The sequence below is a fragment of the Protobothrops mucrosquamatus genome, unplaced genomic scaffold (genome assembly GCF_001527695.2).
Source record: "Protobothrops mucrosquamatus isolate PMUCROS unplaced genomic scaffold, P.Mucros_1.0 scaffold25, whole genome shotgun sequence".
Lineage (NCBI taxonomy): Eukaryota > Metazoa > Chordata > Lepidosauria > Squamata > Viperidae > Protobothrops > Protobothrops mucrosquamatus.
Window position 1 is genome coordinate 465,622 of NW_015386410.1, and position 21,169 is coordinate 486,790.

At 45.2% G+C, this 21,169-nt stretch overlaps 1 protein-coding gene across 1 annotated transcript; it reads right to left on the reverse strand.

Annotated features, from left to right (window-relative positions):
• Nucleotides 1–814: 814 nt before the first annotated feature.
• Nucleotides 815–15,174, reverse strand: LOC107283090 (carbonic anhydrase-related protein 11). Its single transcript, XM_015810939.1, has 9 exons — nucleotides 15,090–15,174; nucleotides 14,229–14,303; nucleotides 10,444–10,586; nucleotides 7,617–7,802; nucleotides 5,837–5,932; nucleotides 5,652–5,724; nucleotides 4,964–5,118; nucleotides 4,645–4,810; nucleotides 815–1,731 (listed from the first exon to the last, which is right to left on the reverse strand). Exons 1-9 carry the CDS (start codon nucleotides 15,172–15,174, stop codon nucleotides 1,697–1,699), a joined length of 1,014 nt encoding a protein of 337 aa, XP_015666425.1. The 3' UTR covers nucleotides 815–1,696.
• Nucleotides 15,175–21,169: the final 5,995 nt, after the last annotated feature.

Here is a 21,169-nt window from a genome sequence, read left to right on the forward strand (position 1 = left end):
TCAGAGTTCTATCTAGGAAGCATGAGTAGGCTTTCTCTGTATAGGGTAGGGGGAAGGCACACTTTTGCTTGTGTGCATGCATGTGTGTGTGTGTGTGTGTGTGTGTGTGTGTGTGTGTGTGTGTGTGTGTGAGAGAGAGAGAGAGAGAGAGAGAGAGAGTGAGAGTGGGGTCCTTGGTCTTCTCTGAGATTGGTTGTTTTCTTGCAGAAAACAAAGCCTAATTAAGCAACCACCTAGAACACTCTCACTAATACTGACAGGACAAGCCACTTGTATATAAACAGACAATAAAACCTGCTTCCCTCTAACACTGATGATATTACCTAGCTGGGTAATGAAATGTCTGCAAGAAAAAAAACAAGTTCAGACAGCACCAAGGACCCCACAGTTCAACCCTCAGATACAAATATTCTCTTCTATCGATATGTGAGAATTGCAGAGTTTCCTATGTATGCGTGCATATGCATGATGTACAGTATAGGGGTGTGCATATAAATATAAATGTATTCCTACTTTGGGCTTGTAGGCCCACCCCCACATACATCAAAAAAGGGGGCAGCACTTCAATCATGCAGTTGCAGCCACCAATTTTTCTTGGCCCTTCTTGAATATCTGTGTGACCATCCCAACATGGTGTGAATTGGGCCCTGCCCCTTAAAAGTGACAGATTAAGCCCTTGCCTCAATGAAATAATCACTCCAAAGAAAACAAAGCTTGTTTGGAAAACCAGTGTTTTTCTTAAGTTAATAATACTCATCAATATTCAAAAGGTGGGTTCGTTTGGCAATAAAAATATCCCCTCTCCTGTTTTACAGTTAGGGCTGTTGAAGGCCATTTAGAATGAAGTGATAAGTACAGATCCCTTCTTTTACTGGTTCTCTCAACCCTCCCTCCCCCCCAGGATAGAGTAGGGAGGGAGATCATATTTGTTTTCCACCCCAGATTCTCTCAAGTTTTACCCAGATTAAAGTTCCAAGTTAACTCTTCTTAAAAAGAACAATTGAAGCTTAAGAGTTTGTGGGGTTACACCCATGTAATGCAATTCCCCCCCTCTTAAACTTCCTGAGATTCATGGCATTTTAAAGTCTTGGAGAAAACTATCCCACTATAATTTTTAGTCCCAAGGCTCCTGTGGGTCTCAGAATGTCCCCCCAAACATATTGGGGTCTCACCAGGATATTATAAGGATGTTCCTCTGCATTTCTGAGGAAACATTCTAAGGTGCATTTAGTATTGGGAATACAACTGTCTGCCTGATACAGTTTAGTTCTGTATATAATTTGGGGTACATTGCCTCCACCTGATAAGAGATTTTGAATAAATTTGATCTCCAGAACAGACAGCATTACTTTAGCAGGGAGGCAATGCAAAGATTCTAGTCCTCACACTCCTGGATGCTCCCGCCTTCTTTAAATATTAGGCTATAGCACTGGGGGAGATGTGCCATATTCTGCAAATTAATAGCCCTCATTTCATTGTTTAAGCTTTTGGCAACCCAACCCTATTGTGATCAGAGTTTTCCAAACACCCCAAGGCAGGAATTCCAGCCTGGTTCCCTGGTACCCCACATGTTGTCTTTCCCACAATAGAAGCTGTGGCAATCATTCAGAGATGGGAGATTGTAGCTTCCTCAGTTGGACACTTTGAGCATTTTGAGCAACTGACACACTCAGACATTCAGGAGCTTGCAGCAAAACTACATGCCTGGTTTGGGAGGCTGTGTTCCATCAACTGCAAAAAAGAAGAGGAAGAGAGATGAAAAGAATTAGCAACCACTAACTCCTTTGTTTCAGCTGCATTCTCTAGGCAGGGATAGGCAACCTTGGCTCTTTTATGACTTGTGGACTTCAACTCCCAGAATTCCTGATCCAGCATGGCTCAGCATGGAAACCTCTCCCTTTCTCCTCAGCATGGCTGGCTCAGGAATTCTGGGAGTTGAAGTCCACGAGTCATGCTTGGCAACTGATGCTTGGCAACTGACTCGTATTTATGAAAATTTGCAGTGTCCCAGGGTCACATGATCCCCTTTTGTGACCCCCTGACAAGCAAAGTCAATGGGGAAGCCAGATTCACTTAACATCCGTTTCACTAACTTGGCAACCACAGTGATTCGCTTAACAACTGTGGCAAGGAAGGTCATAAAGTGGGGCAAAGTTCACTTAACAAATGTCTCACTTAGCAACAGAAATGTTGGGCTCAATTGCGGTGGTAGGTTCAAGGACTACTTGTATCACAAAGCAGGAGTTCCTTCCTGAAATGAACATCTCACTGGTTCATCCCTTTCACTCTTCTTGCTCTGGCTTAAATAAGAAAGGAAAACTGACTAATTTGGGGTAATTTCACTCAAGCCCCTGCACTCAATCCAAAGGGGTGCCTTCTTCTAGCGCTTATAAGCATGACAGGAAAGCTTCAGCAAGCCAAAAACATCATGGTCTTTTAGTCCAGGAAAAATGGGAGGTACATCCATACTGGGATAAGGAAGGGGGTGGTGGTGGGAACTGGCCTTTCTTCCTTTTCTTTACAGTTGTCAAGAAGTTTAAAGTTTGTTTGTTTTCTTGTGCTTGCACTCCCATGTGCGCAACCATATATGCACACAAACAGCCTACTTGCAGCCTCTCCTGTTCTCCTACCAGCCTCCCGTCTCTCTGCCATTTCCCTGCTTTGGGTCATTTTCATAAGGCTGATTTAAAAAGAAACAAAGTGAATAAGTTAAAGAAAAATAGATAAAAATCTCCAAACGGTTCATAATTTTCCCAGTATAGCAGCCTAGGATGAAATGGACATGGAGGATAATGATTAATGACTGGAGACATGGAGGTGTGCTTGCTACAGCACACACTAGGTGTGTATTGGCCTACAATGAAATGAAGTACAGAAGGCAGATGACCGGCTCTCCCTGCCGCCCCCCCCTTTTTGTGCCAACGGGTTGGAGAATGCTGCTTTTTGATATGTGGATGAGGCCTTCCTGGTGGGCTCAGGATGGCTAGAGGAGGATAGCCCTTCATGGCATGGGTCCAGGCTACTTGTGGAATCATCTCACCCCACCGGGATTACCCCGTACCACTCATGCCAGCAGAGGAGGCCTGCTGTGGGTCCTGTCAGCCTGAATATTCCAGCTGGTGGGGTCCAGGAAGAGGGCTTTCTCTGCTGTTGCTCCTGCCCTCTGGAACATCTTGTCCCCCAATGTGAGGTTGGCCCCAACCCTCCTATCTTTTTGTAAGGGCCTAAAGCAGGGGTAGGCAACCTTGGCTCTTTTATGACTCGTGGACTTCAACTCCCAGAATTCCTGAGCCAGCATGGCTCAGCTTGGAAACCTCTCCCTTTCCCCTCAGTGTGGCTGGCTCAGGAATTCTGGGAGTTGAAGTCCACGAGTCATAAAAGAGCCAAGATTGCCTACCCCTGGCCTAAAGACTTGGCTCTGCCAGACAGTTTGGGGCCCCAGTGGGGGAACAATAGAGGTGGTTGATTGAGTAGTAACAGATCCCCCCTCCCCCCCACTCCGCCCCCACCCTCCCCATGTGTCTTTGTTTTAATGTTTGTTTTTATTTTTTTATGTTTTAGATTATATGTAACTCTAAGCTTCCCAGAGTTGGATCTATATGACAATTCATTCGTCACAGCCAACTTGCTTCAGCCATCTCGCCATGGGACAACTCACTGTTATGCTAATATCAAAGAAATAGTGGAATATAAAGAAAGAATGCCAAAAAGGGACAAAATGTAATGTAAATGACAAAAATCAAAATATGTTTTAACTGTTTTAAATAATTAAATTGAACTGTTGAATTGTCCCGCAGCAAGTTGTCCTGTGGTGAGTTGACCAATGCGAGTTGTCTCCCAGCGAGTTGACTGTGACAAGTTGCCCCATTCCGCCAGAGTTATCCTACGGTAAGATGGCCGGCCAATAAATATTATAAACAAACAAACGAACAAACAAATAAATATCATATTCTAGTGGTTGGTCTTTGCATTAGGCAAGAAGGACAGGTGCATAAGTCCTAGGCCTGTTGTCACTGGTTTACAAAGGCTTTTGAAATCTGACAGGTTTATTCTTGATGGGGTAGAGTCATCAAAACATTCTATACTACAGAGGCCCACAAATTATTTCCCAATTGTTCTTATCTTCTGACTGGGATAAACCATTTTACTTCCCCTATTAAAGGACAAAATAGACTCCCCCCTTCCCAGTTGCATTTATAAGCCAATTGGATTGTCTGTTCAAGGTGACAACGTTGATGGTGACATGGTGACATCTGAGAGCAGCAGTCTAGCTTATATATTTCAGGGCACATCCCAGAGTGTTATAGCTCAACATCTGGTCTGCAAACATATGGATGACCACTAGGTAGTACTAAAGTGTCAAGAGTTCTTGCATCTCTTTCCTGCCATCTGAATATTTGCAGCCCAAATACAGTAGCTATATTTGTATGAAAGCTGGGGGGAACTCAGCCTGAAACTCCCAACTTATTTTGCATTAGCCCCTACTACTCAACCAAATAGGGGATTTGAGAGGGTAAAAAGGAAAAAGATCTTCCAGTTTGAGCAACTTTAGGAAAACTTAAAAAAGAAGACAGACTCAAAATAAAGAAGTGGAATGGGAGTGTAGTGGAAGAGCTCTTCATATGGGATTCCAGGGTCGCATACCATGTAGCCTGTAGGAGGCTCCTTTGCAACGTTTAGTGGGGCGCCGTGGGTCTCGGTTGCCCCGAAGGCTTCGGTGTAAAAGGGGCTGGAGAGGTCTTGAGTTGTCACTCATGCTCCGGAAAATTTGAGAAGGGAGGTTCTGACTGAGAAGACGAAGGGAGTGAATCTGAAGAACAGAGGGATGGGAAACAAGTGCTCAGGAATGGTGGAGGAGACACCAGGACAGCAACGGGGTCAAAGAGAGCAGGGGAAGGCAGGGAAATGACAAAAGGGAGGTTAAAGAGACTTTGTCCAGCATTGATGCGTCCTAGGGTCCTACCTGAACGGAGGTAATATTGATGGGACGGTCAATGAGAATCCAGGTGACTGTTTCATAGCATGGAGGGGTTGACATGGATCCTTGGTAAGTGATAAAACCAAATGTCTCTGGATAAAGGTCTTCAAGGCTCAGATCGTGTAGAAGATAAGCATCATCTGTTGAAATAGATATCATGGCTACTTTAAGAAGATGGGCAGAATTCTGCTAATAAAATCCATTTAGGTACCAGTTGTGATCTTTCTGATACTTCCAAGAAACTAATGAATTGGTTAGACCTTGGTATCTGAATATAGATCTTTTTAACATTCATATCTGTGTTTTTTTAATCTAAGTGAAATGTTAATATATTTTGCAAGTCCATGTATGATATGCCATATGCTAAATAAATAAATACTAATGAATAACCCATCGAAAGTAGCAGTTCTACTATTTGACCACAGAATCATGTATTCAAAACCTTCATGCTGTCATATTCAACAGTCTTTTCCTCCCTAAATCTTTTGTTGAAGTAAAGAAGTTACTGGATACAGTCAAGCTTTGCTAACATCAATATTCCAAGAGGAATCCTTGTGTGTATTAATTCCCACTTAGTCCCCTCCAGTCTTAAAAATTTAAGTTTTCAGCTTTCAGCCACTTTTGCAAATAGCTTCTTTATATGATCCACATCTTTCATACTTGATCCACTTACTCTTATAGGAGATCCGGGTAATCGTTTCTCGGTTTAACAGCCTGGTCAGGAAAGAGTTAGGATTTGGTCCAATCTGCAAGTGGAAATCCATCCAAGGTATTGTTCCTTGCTGCCTAAATTCCCATCTCCCCTTGCCTATTCAAGCCCCACCTGATGCCCCCTTGCAGTCGCAGCAATGCACTTACATTGGCAAAGATAGAAATGACAGCTAAACCATTGGGATTGCGTGAAGCCTCGGAAATGTTGGGGTAGAGTTCTTGGTTGTAGTGGATCAACTGCACCTAAGGGAAAGGACAAAGGAAAAAGTGATTCTTTTCAATTCAGTTTTACTTAGTAAAAGTAATGTTACAAATGGCTTTGGAGCCAGGCTATTCGAAAGACTGCATCTCCCCTATTACATCCACCCTGCTCACCAGGATGGAAAGTAAGGGTATGTTATAGGCCAGTGATGGCGAACCTTTTAGAGACTGAGTGCCCAAACTGCAACCCAAAACCCACTTATGCATTGTCGGGTGCCAGGTGGGTGTGGCCCATTGGCTGGGTGTGGCCAATTGAGTGGGTATGGCCCATTGGGTGGGCATGGCTGTGGTGGTAACGGCAGACTGGGTGGGACTAAAGTTCAATCAATCAATTCCAACTTTGCAAGATCTTTTTTTTTCCGTGAGAAGTTGAAATTGACTGATTGATTGAACCTTTTTTTTTTTGCACACGGCGGTGCAGGCCTAAAGTGAAAAGGTTTTATAAAACCCAGCTGAAGGCCTAGGACTGGGGCGACGGCGCGCGTGCCCACAGAGAGGGCTCTGAGTGCCGCCTCTGGCACCCGTGCCATAGGTTCGCCACCATTGTTATAGGCCCCATCTAGTAGAGATGTACATCTGGTGAAACCATGAAAAAGGGCCTTCTTGGTGGTGGGCCTCTCTAGGGAATATCATTCTCCCCGAAGTATGATTGGCCCCCACCCTGTTGCTTCTCCAAAGGTTCCTGAAGTTGTGGTTTTGTCAGGGGGCCTGGGCACCACAAATGGAGATATAACCCATCAAGAGGTTGATTTGATTGTGTTGTTGATGACACGGATGGGTTGGGGTTTTGTGGGTTTTGATGTTGTGAATTAATATTGTGAACCACCCAAAGTCACCTGTGTATGAGCTGGCTGGCCATATACATTTGTTTAATAAATAAATATTTATTTACCTTGTTTGGCTGTCAAATTCAATTCAATAAGCTTCAGAACTGTGAAAAATTTATATCTCTTCTTAAGCATACTTCTTGAAACATTCGTTTTTGTTTACAGTTTTGCTTAATACAGTTATTGCAAACAATTCTTCCTAATGTGGTGCATTTTTGTACTATCATGGTCTGGTATTAAAAGTTCTCATTAGATGAAGACAAGGAGCAAGAGGAAACAAACCACATGCAGCTAAGCCCAACAATAATTCTGAGTTGATTTGTGGTATTGCTTACCCAAAATTGTGAGATAAATTTGCATTCTAATACAAACAAAACTAATTTTTTACCTCAGTACCAATATATATACACTGACCTTGTTTGCATAACCTATTTAAATGACTGAGGCTAATGGGTAGCTGAACATTACAAAGCAGTCAACTGCAGAGCTACGGGAGATTAATTTTAGCCCAAGAAAGCCCTGAGGTTGTTTCAAACTAAACTAACGCTTCCTCAGCTGAGTCACGCAAACAAAAAAGAGGACTATCAGGAGGTAAGCTACCCTCTCTCCTTGCTCCCAACAGAGAGGCAAAGTCCTAGAGTGGCCAATGTAAAAAAGGGACTTTTCTAGGATTCTCCCTCCCTCCCTCTTTCTCCCTCTCTCTTTTCTTGCCACCCTTGCCATCTTGCGGATTTTGACCACCCTCCCCCTCCCATCAACACCCCTGACAAAACTTTAAGTAAATCTGCAGAGGACCCCTTCAGTGGTGTTGCTCCTGTTTGAACAAGAGTTGTATTCACCTCAGCAGAAAAGCTGTCGCCATCTATCCGGTGTTCTGAGCCAAATCCATCTTCACTGCCAAAATGCAGCCGTATTTCTTGGAGCCGGTGACTGTATGGCAGAGGTCCTCCTGAAACATTAACCAGCTGTACTGGATCTGGACGAAAAGAGACATGTCGGCCTGTGTTGTACATGGTTCCACTAATCTGCAGGAGGAGACAATAGTGACAATAGAGGCTATTTCCACACAGTATCACTTACAGGGTATTCAGATAACTTTCCAGTTACCATCCCAGCATCTTCTGCAAAGCTTTTCCTAAAAAGGGAAGGTCGATGATTGGAGAGAAGTTCTTTACCAGTGCTGGATCAAAAGGGAGCATCGTCATCATCACCTATTTCAAGGAAGCAGGCATCACTCTCTTCCTCAGGGGCATTAATCATCTTCTAAATCCAACTGTTTATCCTATCTCTAACAGTCTGAAGAAGCCAGGCAGCTGGTCAGCTGGCAGCTGCTCAGTCTCCAGCATCAATCTGCAAAGTTGAAGACTTCCAGATCAACTTGAAGACCATGTCCTACTGCCTTCTACCAACATGGAATGAACACGAGCTGACTTTGTCAGTGAAATCTTTAGCATACTTGTCGTGGTGCTCCCAGAGGGCATCTCCAGTCCTATTGTGCCCCCAAAAGGTTGCCTTAAAGAGGGCCAGTTTAAGGCATAGCCAATTCACCATGGCCAACTTGCCACAGGATGATTCACTGAGGACAATTAAACAATTCAATTTTATTATTTAAAATATTATAATTTTTGTCCTTCACATTTTATTTTGTCCCTCCTTTGGCACTCTTTCTTTACTAATTCTGTTCATCCACTTCTTCAATATTAGTGTAACTCTTGTCCTGCAGCGAATTGGTTGTGCCACTTTTATCACCATATGTGGCCCTGAACACAACCTTGTTTTGTTGTTTTCTGCCACCTGCACATCAGCCATCATTTCTGCTGCCTCACCTCCCAGAGTTCCTTGATGACCATGGAGCCCTGCCAGGCTGTGGACTGAAGAGAGGACTTATATAATACCCTCATGTCCTCCATATTCTGGACATTAATGAGGGACATGACTGAACTGCCCTCCATAGCACTGTTTGCAGGGAGGGGGGAAAAGAAACTAAGTGCCTGTTGGAAGCAGAGTGGATCTACTGTACAATACAGGTGACAAACTCAATCACGTCACATGATGTATCATGACATATCATGACATTTTTTTGCCTTTGCAGAGCTGGGGTGAGCATGGCCTGCGCGTGCTGCATCTGGCCCGTGGGCCACCAGTTTGACACCTCTCAGCTACAATAATTATTACTATTACTGATGATGATGTCATCTATTAAAAATCAACTCCTTCCACACTGTTGAAGGCTAATGCTTCTTGCAATCTGTTTCATGGTCAGGAACATGTAAAGTAGCACTTTCTCTACAGATCAACTTCCTTTTATGATATTTGTATCTTGACAACTGAACTTTGTTTGGCTACAGATCATAAAATGGGTGTCTAAGATAATTTTGCTGCTAAACAAACCCAGTTTATGGTTCACCATGACCTTTGAAGAGACCCAGTGCCCCTTGAGATGTGACAAAAACAATTGGCAGCATTCTGGTGAGGGCAGAGAAGATGTAATTCCTTTCCCTGACTGGGAAAGAAAACTGGGATAATTGGACTTACGAAACTCTCCAAACCCTAAACTTGGGTTTAACAAAATGCAGTTGCTGTATTACATAAAATATTGTATCAAAAATGTTGGACTTGGAGATGGCTTCCAGTTCTGCTTCAGCCATACAAGGTTCCTGGGGGATTTGGGGCCAGCCCTCTCTCTCAACCAACCTGCCTTATAGGATTGTGATTGTGGGCAAAAATAGGAGGGAGTGTTACATATACTGCCTTCAGCTCCTGAAAGAATGGCAAGATATACAAATAGTCCTCGACTTACAACCATTTGTTTAGCGACTATTCAAAGTTACAATGGCATTTTAAAAAATGACTTATGACCAGTCCTCACACTTATGACTGTTGTAATATTCCCAGAATCATGTGATCAAAATTCAGGCGCTTGGCAACAGGCATGTATTTACAACTGTTGTAGCATTCTGGGGTCCTGTGATTGTTGTTTATATCCTTCCCAGCTGGTTTCCAATAAGCAAAGTCAATGACTCTGGGAAGCCAGATTAACTTAACAACCACAGGATTCACTTAACTGCATTGATTCGCTGAACAATCAGGGCAAAAAAAGATTCTAAAATTGGGAATGACTCACGTAACAACCTCCTTGCTTAGCAATAAAAATTCTGGTCTCAATAGGGTTGTAACTCGAGGACTACCTGTATTTCCCCTTTATTTCCCCAAGAAATGAACCTTGGAGCAAACAAAGCATCTTTAGGAATTCTGAGTCCATGGAGGATTGGGAAGGAGCAGATATTCCCAGGACTTTAGCAGATTCCTCTTTGCTCACCACTTTGGGGATTTAGCTGAGGAGGGCAAAACAAAAGGGTCGATCTCAGATTTTGTCACCAAGTACGGTAATATGAGAAAATCTGGAATGAATCCAAATGTTTCAATGCTGAGTGAAGTTACTTGCACTTAGGTGCTCCAGAAATTAGCCATTAGTGCAACTTATTTTTTTTTACGATAATAGCTGCACTCCTGGTCACCGATGCTTGCGAGGATAGCCTTCCCCAACCTGGTGCCCTCCAGAAGGCTTGGAGGGGCAATGCCCCGATTCCAGCTTCAGTCAAAGAAGGCTGAGCTGGGAATTATTTTCCATCAACCTTAGAGACCAGTGTGTGCATCCAGACGCACCTTTTTTCCACCAATGCTGAGCCGAAGTGGAGGGAGGAAGGGATCAAAAATCATTTGACTTGTGTTGACATCCACAGGAGACTGGCGTTTGCCAATGGCACAGAGGCTCCATGCTGAATTCACAAGACCCCAGAAGGGAGGACCTAAAGAGAGAGAGAGCGAGCAAGAGAGAGAGAGGGAGAGAGAGGGAGAGAGAGAGAGAGAGAGAGAGAGAGAGAGAGAGAGAGAGAGAGAGAGAGAGAGAGAGAGAGAGAGAGAGAGAGAGAGAGAGAGAGAGAGAGAATAAACATATTCTCTCAGCCAAGGAAATATTTTTATCCCTGGCTCTCTAGGGTGCAATTACAGACAAGGGAGAGTGTTGGCATCAGGGGAGCCATTCAGCAAATGCACCTCTGTGTATGTGTTTGTGCGTGCGTGTGCATTTGTTTGAAAACAGCCTCCAATATGTGTGGGCGGCTGAAGGAAGATTACAAGCACTTCAGTGTGTTTCCTCCTCCTCTGGTTGCATCTGTGCACATAGCTAATGTAAAGAACCACAATACAGAAGAGAAGCTGGATGGAACTGCAAATCAATGTAGGATTGAATCCCATGCACTGAAGGACAGCAATGGGGCAGGGATGCTGGAAATGGCCACAGCCTTTCCTGAAGCCCTTCCTGCGTTTGCAAATATAAAATCAGTAGGGCAAACATGTGTCTCTATTTCCCAGGATCGTTTCTGAGCTGCCTTAGGAGATATTCCTGAATAGGCATGATATTGTTGTAGCTGTTCTTGGGTTCTCAGACAGTCCCAAATAGATACTCCCAGTTCTGCTGACTGCAATGTCCATCCTCCCCAGCCCAAGGATCATAGGAGCCCTAAGTTACCAGGATGGGCAAGACTGTGTTATTTTGATAGAATGCAAATTGTCATCAGGTGGTGCATTAGAATCAATACACACAAACTGTATACACTGAAGTAAGTGTGTGCCTGCACAAATACAGAGATTTTTAGTAGCCTCCTTCTCTCTGGGGAAAATGTGTATGCATGCCATTTAGTCAAACTATGTTTCTAGGCTGTCTTTCCTGGGCATACTTCATTTTTGTACGTGTGTTTGCCAGCTTGTTTCAGTCTCAGTCCCTCAATGGTTCTGGCAGATCTTTGTATCCTCATTTATATGTGTACACTTAATTATTTATTTTTTCCTTTCCAATGGGCTTTTTCCACGTTCCCCCAGGCAGGTCGAGTGGGTGGGGTGATGGAAGAAAAGAACCTTGTGGCTTTGTGCCCCACACTCACAAGCCCACCCCTTCAGCCCAGCCACCCACCCAACTATCCATCTACTGTGACTGTTTCTCTTCGCCTCCTGTTCGCTGCATTGCTGGAACAAGCAAGGGAGATATTAAATATTAATGCAGCCTCTTGCAGTTGCCAAGCTGAGCCCAGCCCCCACCTTAGCTCTGCACTGTGTACAGCTGCGGCGCAGTAGCGCTCTCCCCCAGCCGCGTCCCCTCCCTCACAGGAAGCCCACAACGTTTCTCTTCCTCTTCCTCGGCACCACCACCCTTGGGACTCTGCGCGGCATCCCCAGCCTTCGACAGACAGAGGGGGTAACTGGTGAGACAGCTGTTCTCCTCTGGCCTTCCCTTCTAATGGGCTGCCTAGAAGGGGAGCCAACATCCCGCGCTGAGGAAACCCCATTCCTGAGCTCAGAATAAATTATGCAGATGTGCTCCAATTTGCGTGGACTAAACCTGCCTAAATGAAACGGGGAATTGGTTTCCCCCATCACCATGTCTGGAAGTTTGGAAGAAGCCAAGAGCCCTGGAGGGGAAGGAGAAAGGGAAGGTGATCTAATTCTGGCTGAGAAATGAGATGGGAGGGAGAAAAGCCATCAATGCTTCCAAACAGAAGGGTGAGAAACCAACCAACAGTCCATTCCTGATCAAGGGGAGAATTCCCTCACGCCCAAAGGAATCTCTGGGGAGAAGGTCCCAAAAATCAATATTGTGGCCACCACCACCATGTAATCAAAATATCACTCCTTTTTTATGTCTGTGGCAACTGTAGCATAATATAAAAGCATATGATTATGGCCACCATCTTAAATTTGTTGTCCCTCTCCCTGCACAAACACCCCTGCCTGCACCCCATCCCCACTATTACCAGATGCTGATTGCCCTTGGACACACACTCTTTTATGTCAACTGATGAGAGGTAAGCATGCCTTCCTATTAAATAAAGGATGTGTTGAATTTATTAAAGGGCCAATGTGAAAGATTGTGTTGGTTCTGACTGAGATACGGCAAAAAAGCAAACTTTGAAAATTGGGCTTAGGAATGTCATCACAGGAGCAAAAATTCTTAACTTAGAATTTGATCTAGCAACCCAGTTCCTTTATCAGCCTGCTGGTCTGTCATCTCTCTCATCATACATTTGGTCATTTTATATATACTTCAATTTTGAACTTCTGCAGATATCAAATTGCCTGCCAGGTCAGAGGATTTTAATCTTTCCATTTGGCCTTCTTTGTGACAATTCCCCATTCTCTCCCCCCCCTTTTTTTTGGAGATATGTTTAGATGGATCAGGGTAAGGGGTCGTTTCTGGCAGTGATGCTAAAGGCTTGCAGGCCAATGTGATAGGCCTTATAGTGGACTACTGCATCAGCAATCAGAGGAATGCCTCATTATCATGGAAGCATCCCCCAGCTTGGGCATAAATAGAACCATTTCCCCCAAAATAAAAATAAACATTTAAACAACTAATACACAGTCTGTCTTCTTGGTCCCTCTAACCTTTCATAATGACAAGTAAAGCTAAAGGGATTTTTTTTGTTTTTTGTTTTTTTTTGAGTCAAGGTTGACTCCTAGTGACTTTATGGGAACTGCCATATCAATATCTTGGCAATGATACTGAGGTAGTTGACCATTGCCCTATCTTGGAAGCTTGTTTTTGGCTTTCCAGACTAGCCAAATTCCTTAGAGCAGGGGTCTTCAAACCTATCCCTTTTATGACTTGTGGACTTCTACTCCCAGAATTCCTCAGCCAGGCATGTTGGTGAGGAATTCTGGGAGATGAAGTCCACAATTCATAAAAAGGCCAAGTTTGAAGATCCCTGCCTTAAGAGTTTTCTAATAGTCTGTTCTGCAAATACAAGCCAGGTCCAACTCTGCTAAGCTTTTTGAAATTAGCCAAATTTGGCTTAGTGCTGCCCCCTAGCTAAGCTTTAAGAATGTAAGAAGCTCCTTTAAATAATTTTAAATGATTGGGTCATTTGTCCCCAAACCAAGTAAAATCCAAATGTGTTGGTCTACATTTCCCAAAATTTCCATGCCATCAGGGAATCTTGGAAAGGATTGTCCAGCACATCTGGATGGCACCATGTTGGAAGTAACATCTGAGTTTCCAGTGTAGGTTTTCTTATCAATCACTCTTTGAACCTTTTAGCTAGATTTCTGAATTCAAAGCAAGTGGTTTTTTTTTTTTGCTGAACCCTCTTTGAAATCATCAGTCAAAAGCAGATTCAGCTGCTGATCTTTACAATATCCTGTGGCTGTAAACCATATAGCATTGGTCAATAGGATGTAGTAAGAAAAAAAATAAAGACATGTATTAAACATGAAGGATATTCGCTGGCCCCAATACATGTTTTGGTCACAAGAAATGTCTCCCTCATGAAGAGGTCACAAACCTTGAAGGAACATCTAGGATGATGGCATCTAGAGGGCATCTAAAGAAGATAAGCTATTCTTTGTTCTTTGGAGCGTTCTCCACTACCACTATCCAGGCATGGAGCATTTTGTACCTGGCACAAAGCTTCCGTGAAGTGTTTCCTTGTATGCCCACCAGTCCTCGTAGGTCTTTGCAGGAACAAATTGCACTAGAAAAAGAGGAAGGAGAGGAAGATGGATGGAAAAATGGTAAATCAGCAAAGGCAGTTGGTGAGAGGACAGGAGCATACATCTTTCTGTTTATTACCCCTTGTCCTAAAGATTATCTAAACTTCTTTTCCTTCTCTTTGTCCTTCCTGAATAGACTGTCCAGAACTCAAAAACTGCAAATGCTGAAATGTTAAGACAATAGATAGATACTCAGACTGGCAGGTTATATCCCCAGCCACTGGAAACCTGTAAGGTGAGAACAAATCAAAGCTGCTCCTCAACAGTAGGGAATATGGAGAAAGATACTTCACATGCTCAGAGACACTTTTGCCTCTCCTTTGGTGCCGTTTCTTCAGGTCATGCCCTGAGGCTGAGACAGAACAGCACAGTCTGGGGAGCAATTTAAGCTGTGGCTGATCAGGTGTTGGAAAAGATGCATTTATAGTAGATAGATAAAAAGCGAGAGTGAAAGGAAAGAACGTGACAGAGAAATTTCCCCCTCAGAACAACTGATTTTATCTCCGATTAATGGATGTCCATAAATGAGGGGGCAGGCGTACTCCCCTGCTCACAAATATGAATGGGAAAAAAAATTGGGCAGGTTAGGAAGAGTTACTTACCCCTGACTGGGATTCCACTGGAACTGGCTTCATCTTTTTGTTCCACAGAAATCCCTTTCTTTTTACAAGAAACAATTCAATCTCTTCCCCCCCCCCCCGCAGCCAAAAAAACATTCCAAGCCAATCTCTCTCTCTCACCCCCTCCCCACTTTCTCTCTCTCTTACCAGCCATACAAGTTGCTCTCAGCAGCACCAGCAGCAGCCCCGGCGCTCCCAGCAGGCAGAGCCCCCTGCCAGGTCCGGTCCACATCCTGGTGGGTCAGGAGGGGGCTTAAAACCTGAGCGGCCCCCTCCTCAGCATCCCGCTGCAAAGACCCCCGTTCACAGGCTCCGGAGACAGGCGGAAGTCGAGCCTCCTGGCGGCCGGCCCTTATGCGCCCCGCGAGCGAGCCCTCATCCTCGGAAGCCCCCTGCCCTTTCCATGCCCTCTCGCTCTCCCGCTCCCTAGGTCTCTTTCCTCGACGCCTCCATCTTCCTCCTCCCGCCCTTTCTCCCGGGGATACCACCAACTCCCCTCCCCCCGCCGCCCACGTCAATTAGATGCGGAAGATGCTCGGGTGGCGTCCGGGGAGGCGAAGGAGCTCCGGCCGTGAAGAGTTTGCACACTCGGGGTGGGGGTCGGTGGGAAGAGCGGGTGGAAGAGCTGCCTCCCCTCCGCCGCCTCGTCCTCTCTCTCTCTGCCCCCCCCCCCAGGCGCCGGAGTGGCGGGACTGCCCGCTCCGCGGCTGGGGTCGCTGGGACTGGATCTGGAGGGTGGCGGGAAGGAGACGCTGCTGCCTGCGAGGCGTCCTTAACTTTACTTCTTTCTCGCTCTCTTTTCTTTTCTTTCTTTCTTTCTTTCTCACCGCCTCTCCCTGCCTCCCAGCGGACTAGCCTCTTCCGCGCTGCCCCCTTCTTTCCCCGGCTTACCTTCTGCTTTCCCTCCCTCTGCTCTTCTAGCTTTTCTTTCTCTACCTATCTTTCTCTCCCCCCTTTTTTTCTTATGTTCCCCCCCTCTCACTCTTTCTCTTCTCCTTCCACCTTCCCTTTCTCTGCAATCGCTCCTTCAGTCTCTTCTCTGCCGTCCTCCTCAGCCGTTCTTCTTTCTCCCCACTTCTTCTTATAGAGGGTTGGTTTCCCTGCCTTATCTCAGATCTCTCCCCCCCCCTTCTCTCTCTTCCCCCCTCTTTTCCTCTCCGGCTCCCCTTCTCTTACTCTTCCCTCGCCTGTTTTTTCTCTCTCTTCCTTCTCTGCATCTCCTAGCCTAAGCCGCCTCCCCCCCCCTCCCCTCCCCTCACTCCTAAAATGCACAGATCTTCTCTCCTCTCTTTCCCTTCCTCACACCCAGGGGACCCCGGGGAGATGCAATTGAGAGAGGGAGGGAAGGGGAGGGGAGGGAGATCTTTTAAGGTGGATTGAAAGACCGGTGGATTCCCCGAAATTGGTGATCTCAACTTATCTTGATGCAGTGAGATAACATTTCTCTTATCCATTATGTCATTCCAGGGGAGAGGCTGAGCTGTTCACCCAGCAAGATGCCATCTTACTCCATTGTTGCAGAAAAGGACTGGGAAAGATGGGTGAGGATCAGGCTGCAGCCCTAAAGGTGGTGTCCAGCTGATTCACAGGAACATAAACTAGAGGTCATCACCAACTGTCCAAAGAGGCTGAGAGTGCTGGCCAAACTGCTCAGGAGCCAAATTGGTCCAGAGGTCACCAACTGGAGATCTCTGGACCAATTTGGCTCCTGAGCAGTTTGGTCAACACTTTCAACCTCTTTGGACAAGTTGGAAGCAATAGAAGATCTGGGGTGAAAATGGAATCTCTAGCAAAGGATAAATTGACATCTCCAGCTTGTCCATCACTTCTCAAAACCCTTGCAATATGAGCTTGTGAAATTAAAAAAAAAAAAGATGCTATCACACAGTTCCATTGCCATCTTGTCTTTTTTAAAACCCCACTCCACCCTAGGCTATCCCTGACCCATTATCCAACTAGGTAGCATCATCAGTGCAAAACCCATTCCTTCTAGCACTGATGATGTTACCTAGTTTGGTGATGAAACAGCTGCAAGAAAACAAACAAGCTCAGAGAATATCAAGGACCAATTTTTTTTTTTCTACCTGAATGGGTCAAGGGTGGAACTAGGGTGGAGTGGGGTTTAAAAAAAAGTCAAGAAGGCAACTGCAATTGTGTGATAGTATCTTTTTTTTTTTTTAATGTCACAAATGTTTAGATAAGGCAAAACAGCTTCTGAGGAAAGTGAATGTACTAGGAAGATTGTGGTCTGGAGGAGAGGCAGACCAAAGTGGGAACAAGCGGGAGGTTTTGAGAAAAAGGTGAACTTTGACATACTTGCATTCTTTTTGTGCCTAAAATCTCAGTTCCTGTTGAATAAGACTGCGAACTAGCATCTCCTTTCATTGTGCCCTAAAATGGACATTTGCTTAGGAATGTGTTCTGTCCTAATCAATAAAACAAATCTTTTCTGTGGATTTATAATTGCCATACTTAATGAGGCTTTATCATGAGTGCCAAAAAACCGTTATAGGTGGTCCTCAACTTAACAATAGTTCGTTCAAAGTTACAGTAGCACTGAATAATGTGACTTAAAACTGTTTTTCACAGTTACGACCTTTGCAGCATCCCCATGGTTATTTGATCAAAATTCAGATGCTTGGCAGCTCATTCATATTTATGATTGTTCCTGTGTTCCAAGGTCATGTGATCACTTTTTGCTACCTGCTCACAAGCAAAGACAATGGAGAAATCAGATTCACGTAATCAGTGGATTACTAACTTATCAGCTGCACTTAACTGTGGCAAAAAAGGTCATAAAATGGGGCAAAACTCACTTAACAAGTGTCTCACTTAACAGTAAAAATTTTGGGCTCAATTGTGGTTATAGGTTGAGGACTATCTGTATTTTGTCATCCTCAAAATACAGCTAAGCAACAGCAAAGGGTGATTTGAGTTAAGAGTAGGAGAAATCAAGCTTTACAAGTATGAATCCTAGATCAGTCTACATGCTTATTTATTTAATCTGCATCCTCTTTTCCCTTGTCTCCATGGAGTTCAAAAGAGTCTACAGATGAGTGCACAGAGCATAGTAGGCTAATGTGGTTGCTAGTTTGTGGCTCAATATTTGTTGCACCTTTATGGTTAGTGGTTAATTTACGGTTCAGTGGGTTGTGTGAATCCAAACAATTTAGTTAATGTAGGAAAACAGTGCTGTCATCCACAATTTGTTTCGATTAGTTCATCCAGATGTTTTGCTTGCCATGGCTGAGGACCTTCCTCATGATATAGATTCCATCTCATTGCAAGCTTCCTACCAGGCAGGTTGAAACTGATCCAAGGTCTCCTGAAATAAAAGTTGGACTTTGTCCAACATCCTGAAAGAAGACCTCCCATGTAACATTCTAGGGCAGTGTTTCTCAACCTTGGCACCTTGAAGATGCCAAGGTTGAGAAACACAGTTCTCAGGCTTTCTGGAGTCGACCAGCTTAGAAATTCAATGAACAAACAAAATCACTTGCAGGCTATTTCTTTCAGGGAGTGGAAGACCTGGATACGGAAACATCACCTTCATGGAAGATCAAATGCAGGTATTTTGGAAAAACTGATATTCCCATTGATAAAGCAAAGAAACCCAAGATACATTCATGCCATGAAGATTCAGGAGGGCTAACAGATTTAGGGGTCAATTGTTCGTATTGTGTGAATTGCACCGTGTAAAGCAGGGGTGTCCAACCTTGGCAATTTTAAGACTTGTGGACTTCAGTTCCCAGAATTCCCCAGCCAGCATGTCCTGCCCATGGCTGGCTGGGGAATTCTGGAAGTTGAAGTCCACAAGTCTTAAAATTGCTAAGGTTGGACACCCCTGATCTAAAGACTTTGAAACCAAGGCTTTTTTTTCTCATAGAACGCCCAGAACGGAGTTCCGGCACCTTTTTTGGATGGAACCTTGTAGGGTAGGCAAGGCGGGTTGTATGATGTGTGTGAGTTCCGGTACCTTTTTTCTTTTTTAGAAAAAAAGCACTGTTTGAAACTATCAGACATTTGGGAAAGACAGAAAAAACATGACTGGTAGTGGATTGTGAGTCTCTTAAGGTATCTCCCTCCTTGCCCCTTCAAAGCTTTTACAGGTAGTCCTCAACTTATAGCCTATCTGAAAAAGGAGATTTACAACCTAGATCTGTTCGTCCCCCTCATGACTGCACTTTGGGCACTCAGCAACACAGCTGCATTTATGACTGTTTGCCACATCCCATGGTCACATGACCATATTTGATGATGGCCAAACTGACAATTGACCACCACAACGAACACTGTAAATTCAGGTGGATCACATGATTGACCTGTTTTACAACCATTACTACTCCTGTTTGTAATGGGCAAATGCCATTATGGTTGTAACCTGAGGACTATCTATAAGTCCCATAGCCAGGGCAGGGTTTGAAAACACAAAATGTTTTTAAAGAAGTTTTACCCATAAGATTATTGACCTCTCAATATAGCTGTGAGGAAGAGCACCCATCTTTCTCATATACATACAGATAAACAATGTATCTTTTATCCTCACTACAACCTGTGAGATAATTAGGTGGAAAGTTGAAACTATCCCATATGAGAAGGACTGCAGAACCTGTGGGCGGTGTCAAGAGGGATCAGCCTAGAATTCCTACATAGTCACAAGCAGAATAACAGAGTTTGAAGGGACCTTGGAAATCTTCTAACTCAACCCCCTACTGAAGCAGGGGACCCTATACCATTCCAGGCAAATAGCTGTCCAGTCTCTTCTTAAAAGCCTTGTGTGATGGAACACCCACAACTTCTGAAGCAAGACTTTCCATTGGTTAGTTGTTCTCACTGTTAGGAGATTACTCCTTAGTTCTAGGTTGCTTCTCTCCTTGATTAGTTTAAATCCATTGCTTCTCATCTTGCCTTCAGGTACTTTGCAGAATAGGCTGAGCCCCTCTCCCTCAGAATAGGCTGAGCCCCTCTCCACCAGGTCCTCAGTCGACCTGTGGCTCGACTGAGGACCTGGTGGCCGCCTGGAATGGTGCGGCCGCGGGGGCCCTGGACCGGGTCGTGCCTTTGCGGCCCCTCACCCGATGCCGGTCTACCTTGGCTCCTTGGTTTTCCGAGGAGCTGAGGGTGATGAAGCGTCGGAAGAGATGCCTAGAGAGTAATTGGAGGGCCACCCGCTCTGAATCCGATCGGAAATTGGTAAAGTCCCATTTGAGGACTTACCTAGTAGCGATAAGAGCGGCGAAACGCAACTATTTCTCCGCTCTTATCGCGTCTGCAGGTAACCGATCTGCCGCCCTGTTTAGGGTGTCCCGCTCCCTCCTTCATCAGAGGGTGCGGGATGTCCCTTTGCAGGGTCGGGCAGAGGAATTTGGGTGTTACCTGCATGACAAAATTGATCGGATCCAGGCCGGGTTAGCCTCCGATTGGACTAGTTCAGGCGGGCCAATGGAGGCAGGTCTTGAGTCCATTTTATGGGAAGAGTTTGATCCTGTGACCCCCGAGGACATGGACAGAATGCTGGGACGGCTGAACACCACCACATGTTTACTGGATCCGTGTCCCTCCTGGCTGGTACTGGCCTCCCGGGAGGTTACATGAGGCTGGCTCCAGGGAATCGTCAACGCTTCTTTGAGTGAGGGGTTCTTGCCGGCTGCCTTGAAAGAGGCTATGGTGAGACCCCTCCTCAAGAAGCCCTCCCTGGACCCGGCTACTTTGGCCAACTACCGGCCTGTCTCCAACCTTCGCTTTCTTGCGAAGGTTGTTGAGAGTGTGGTGGCACGACAGCTCCCTCAGCACCTGGAAGAAACTGTCTGTCTAGACTCGCGCCAGTCCGGCTTCCGGCCTGGGCACAGCACGGAAACGGCATTGGTCGCGTTGGTTGATGATCTCTGGAGGGCTCGGGATAGGGGCTGTTCCTCTATCCTGGTCCTGTTAGACCTCTCAGTGGCTTTTGATACCATCGACCATGGTATCTTGTTGCACCGGTTAGGGGGGTTGGGGGGCACCGTTTTACGGTGGTTCTCCTCCTACATCTCGGACCGGACGCAATTTGTGTTGGCAGGGGGGCAGAGGTCAACCTCGAGGCGCCTCACTTGTGGGGTACCACAGGGGTCGGTCCTCTCGCCTCTCCTGTTCAACATTTATATGAAGCCACTGGGTGAGATCATCCGTGGTTTCGGGGTGGAGTTTCATCAGTACGCAGATGACACCCAGCTGTACATCTCCACCCC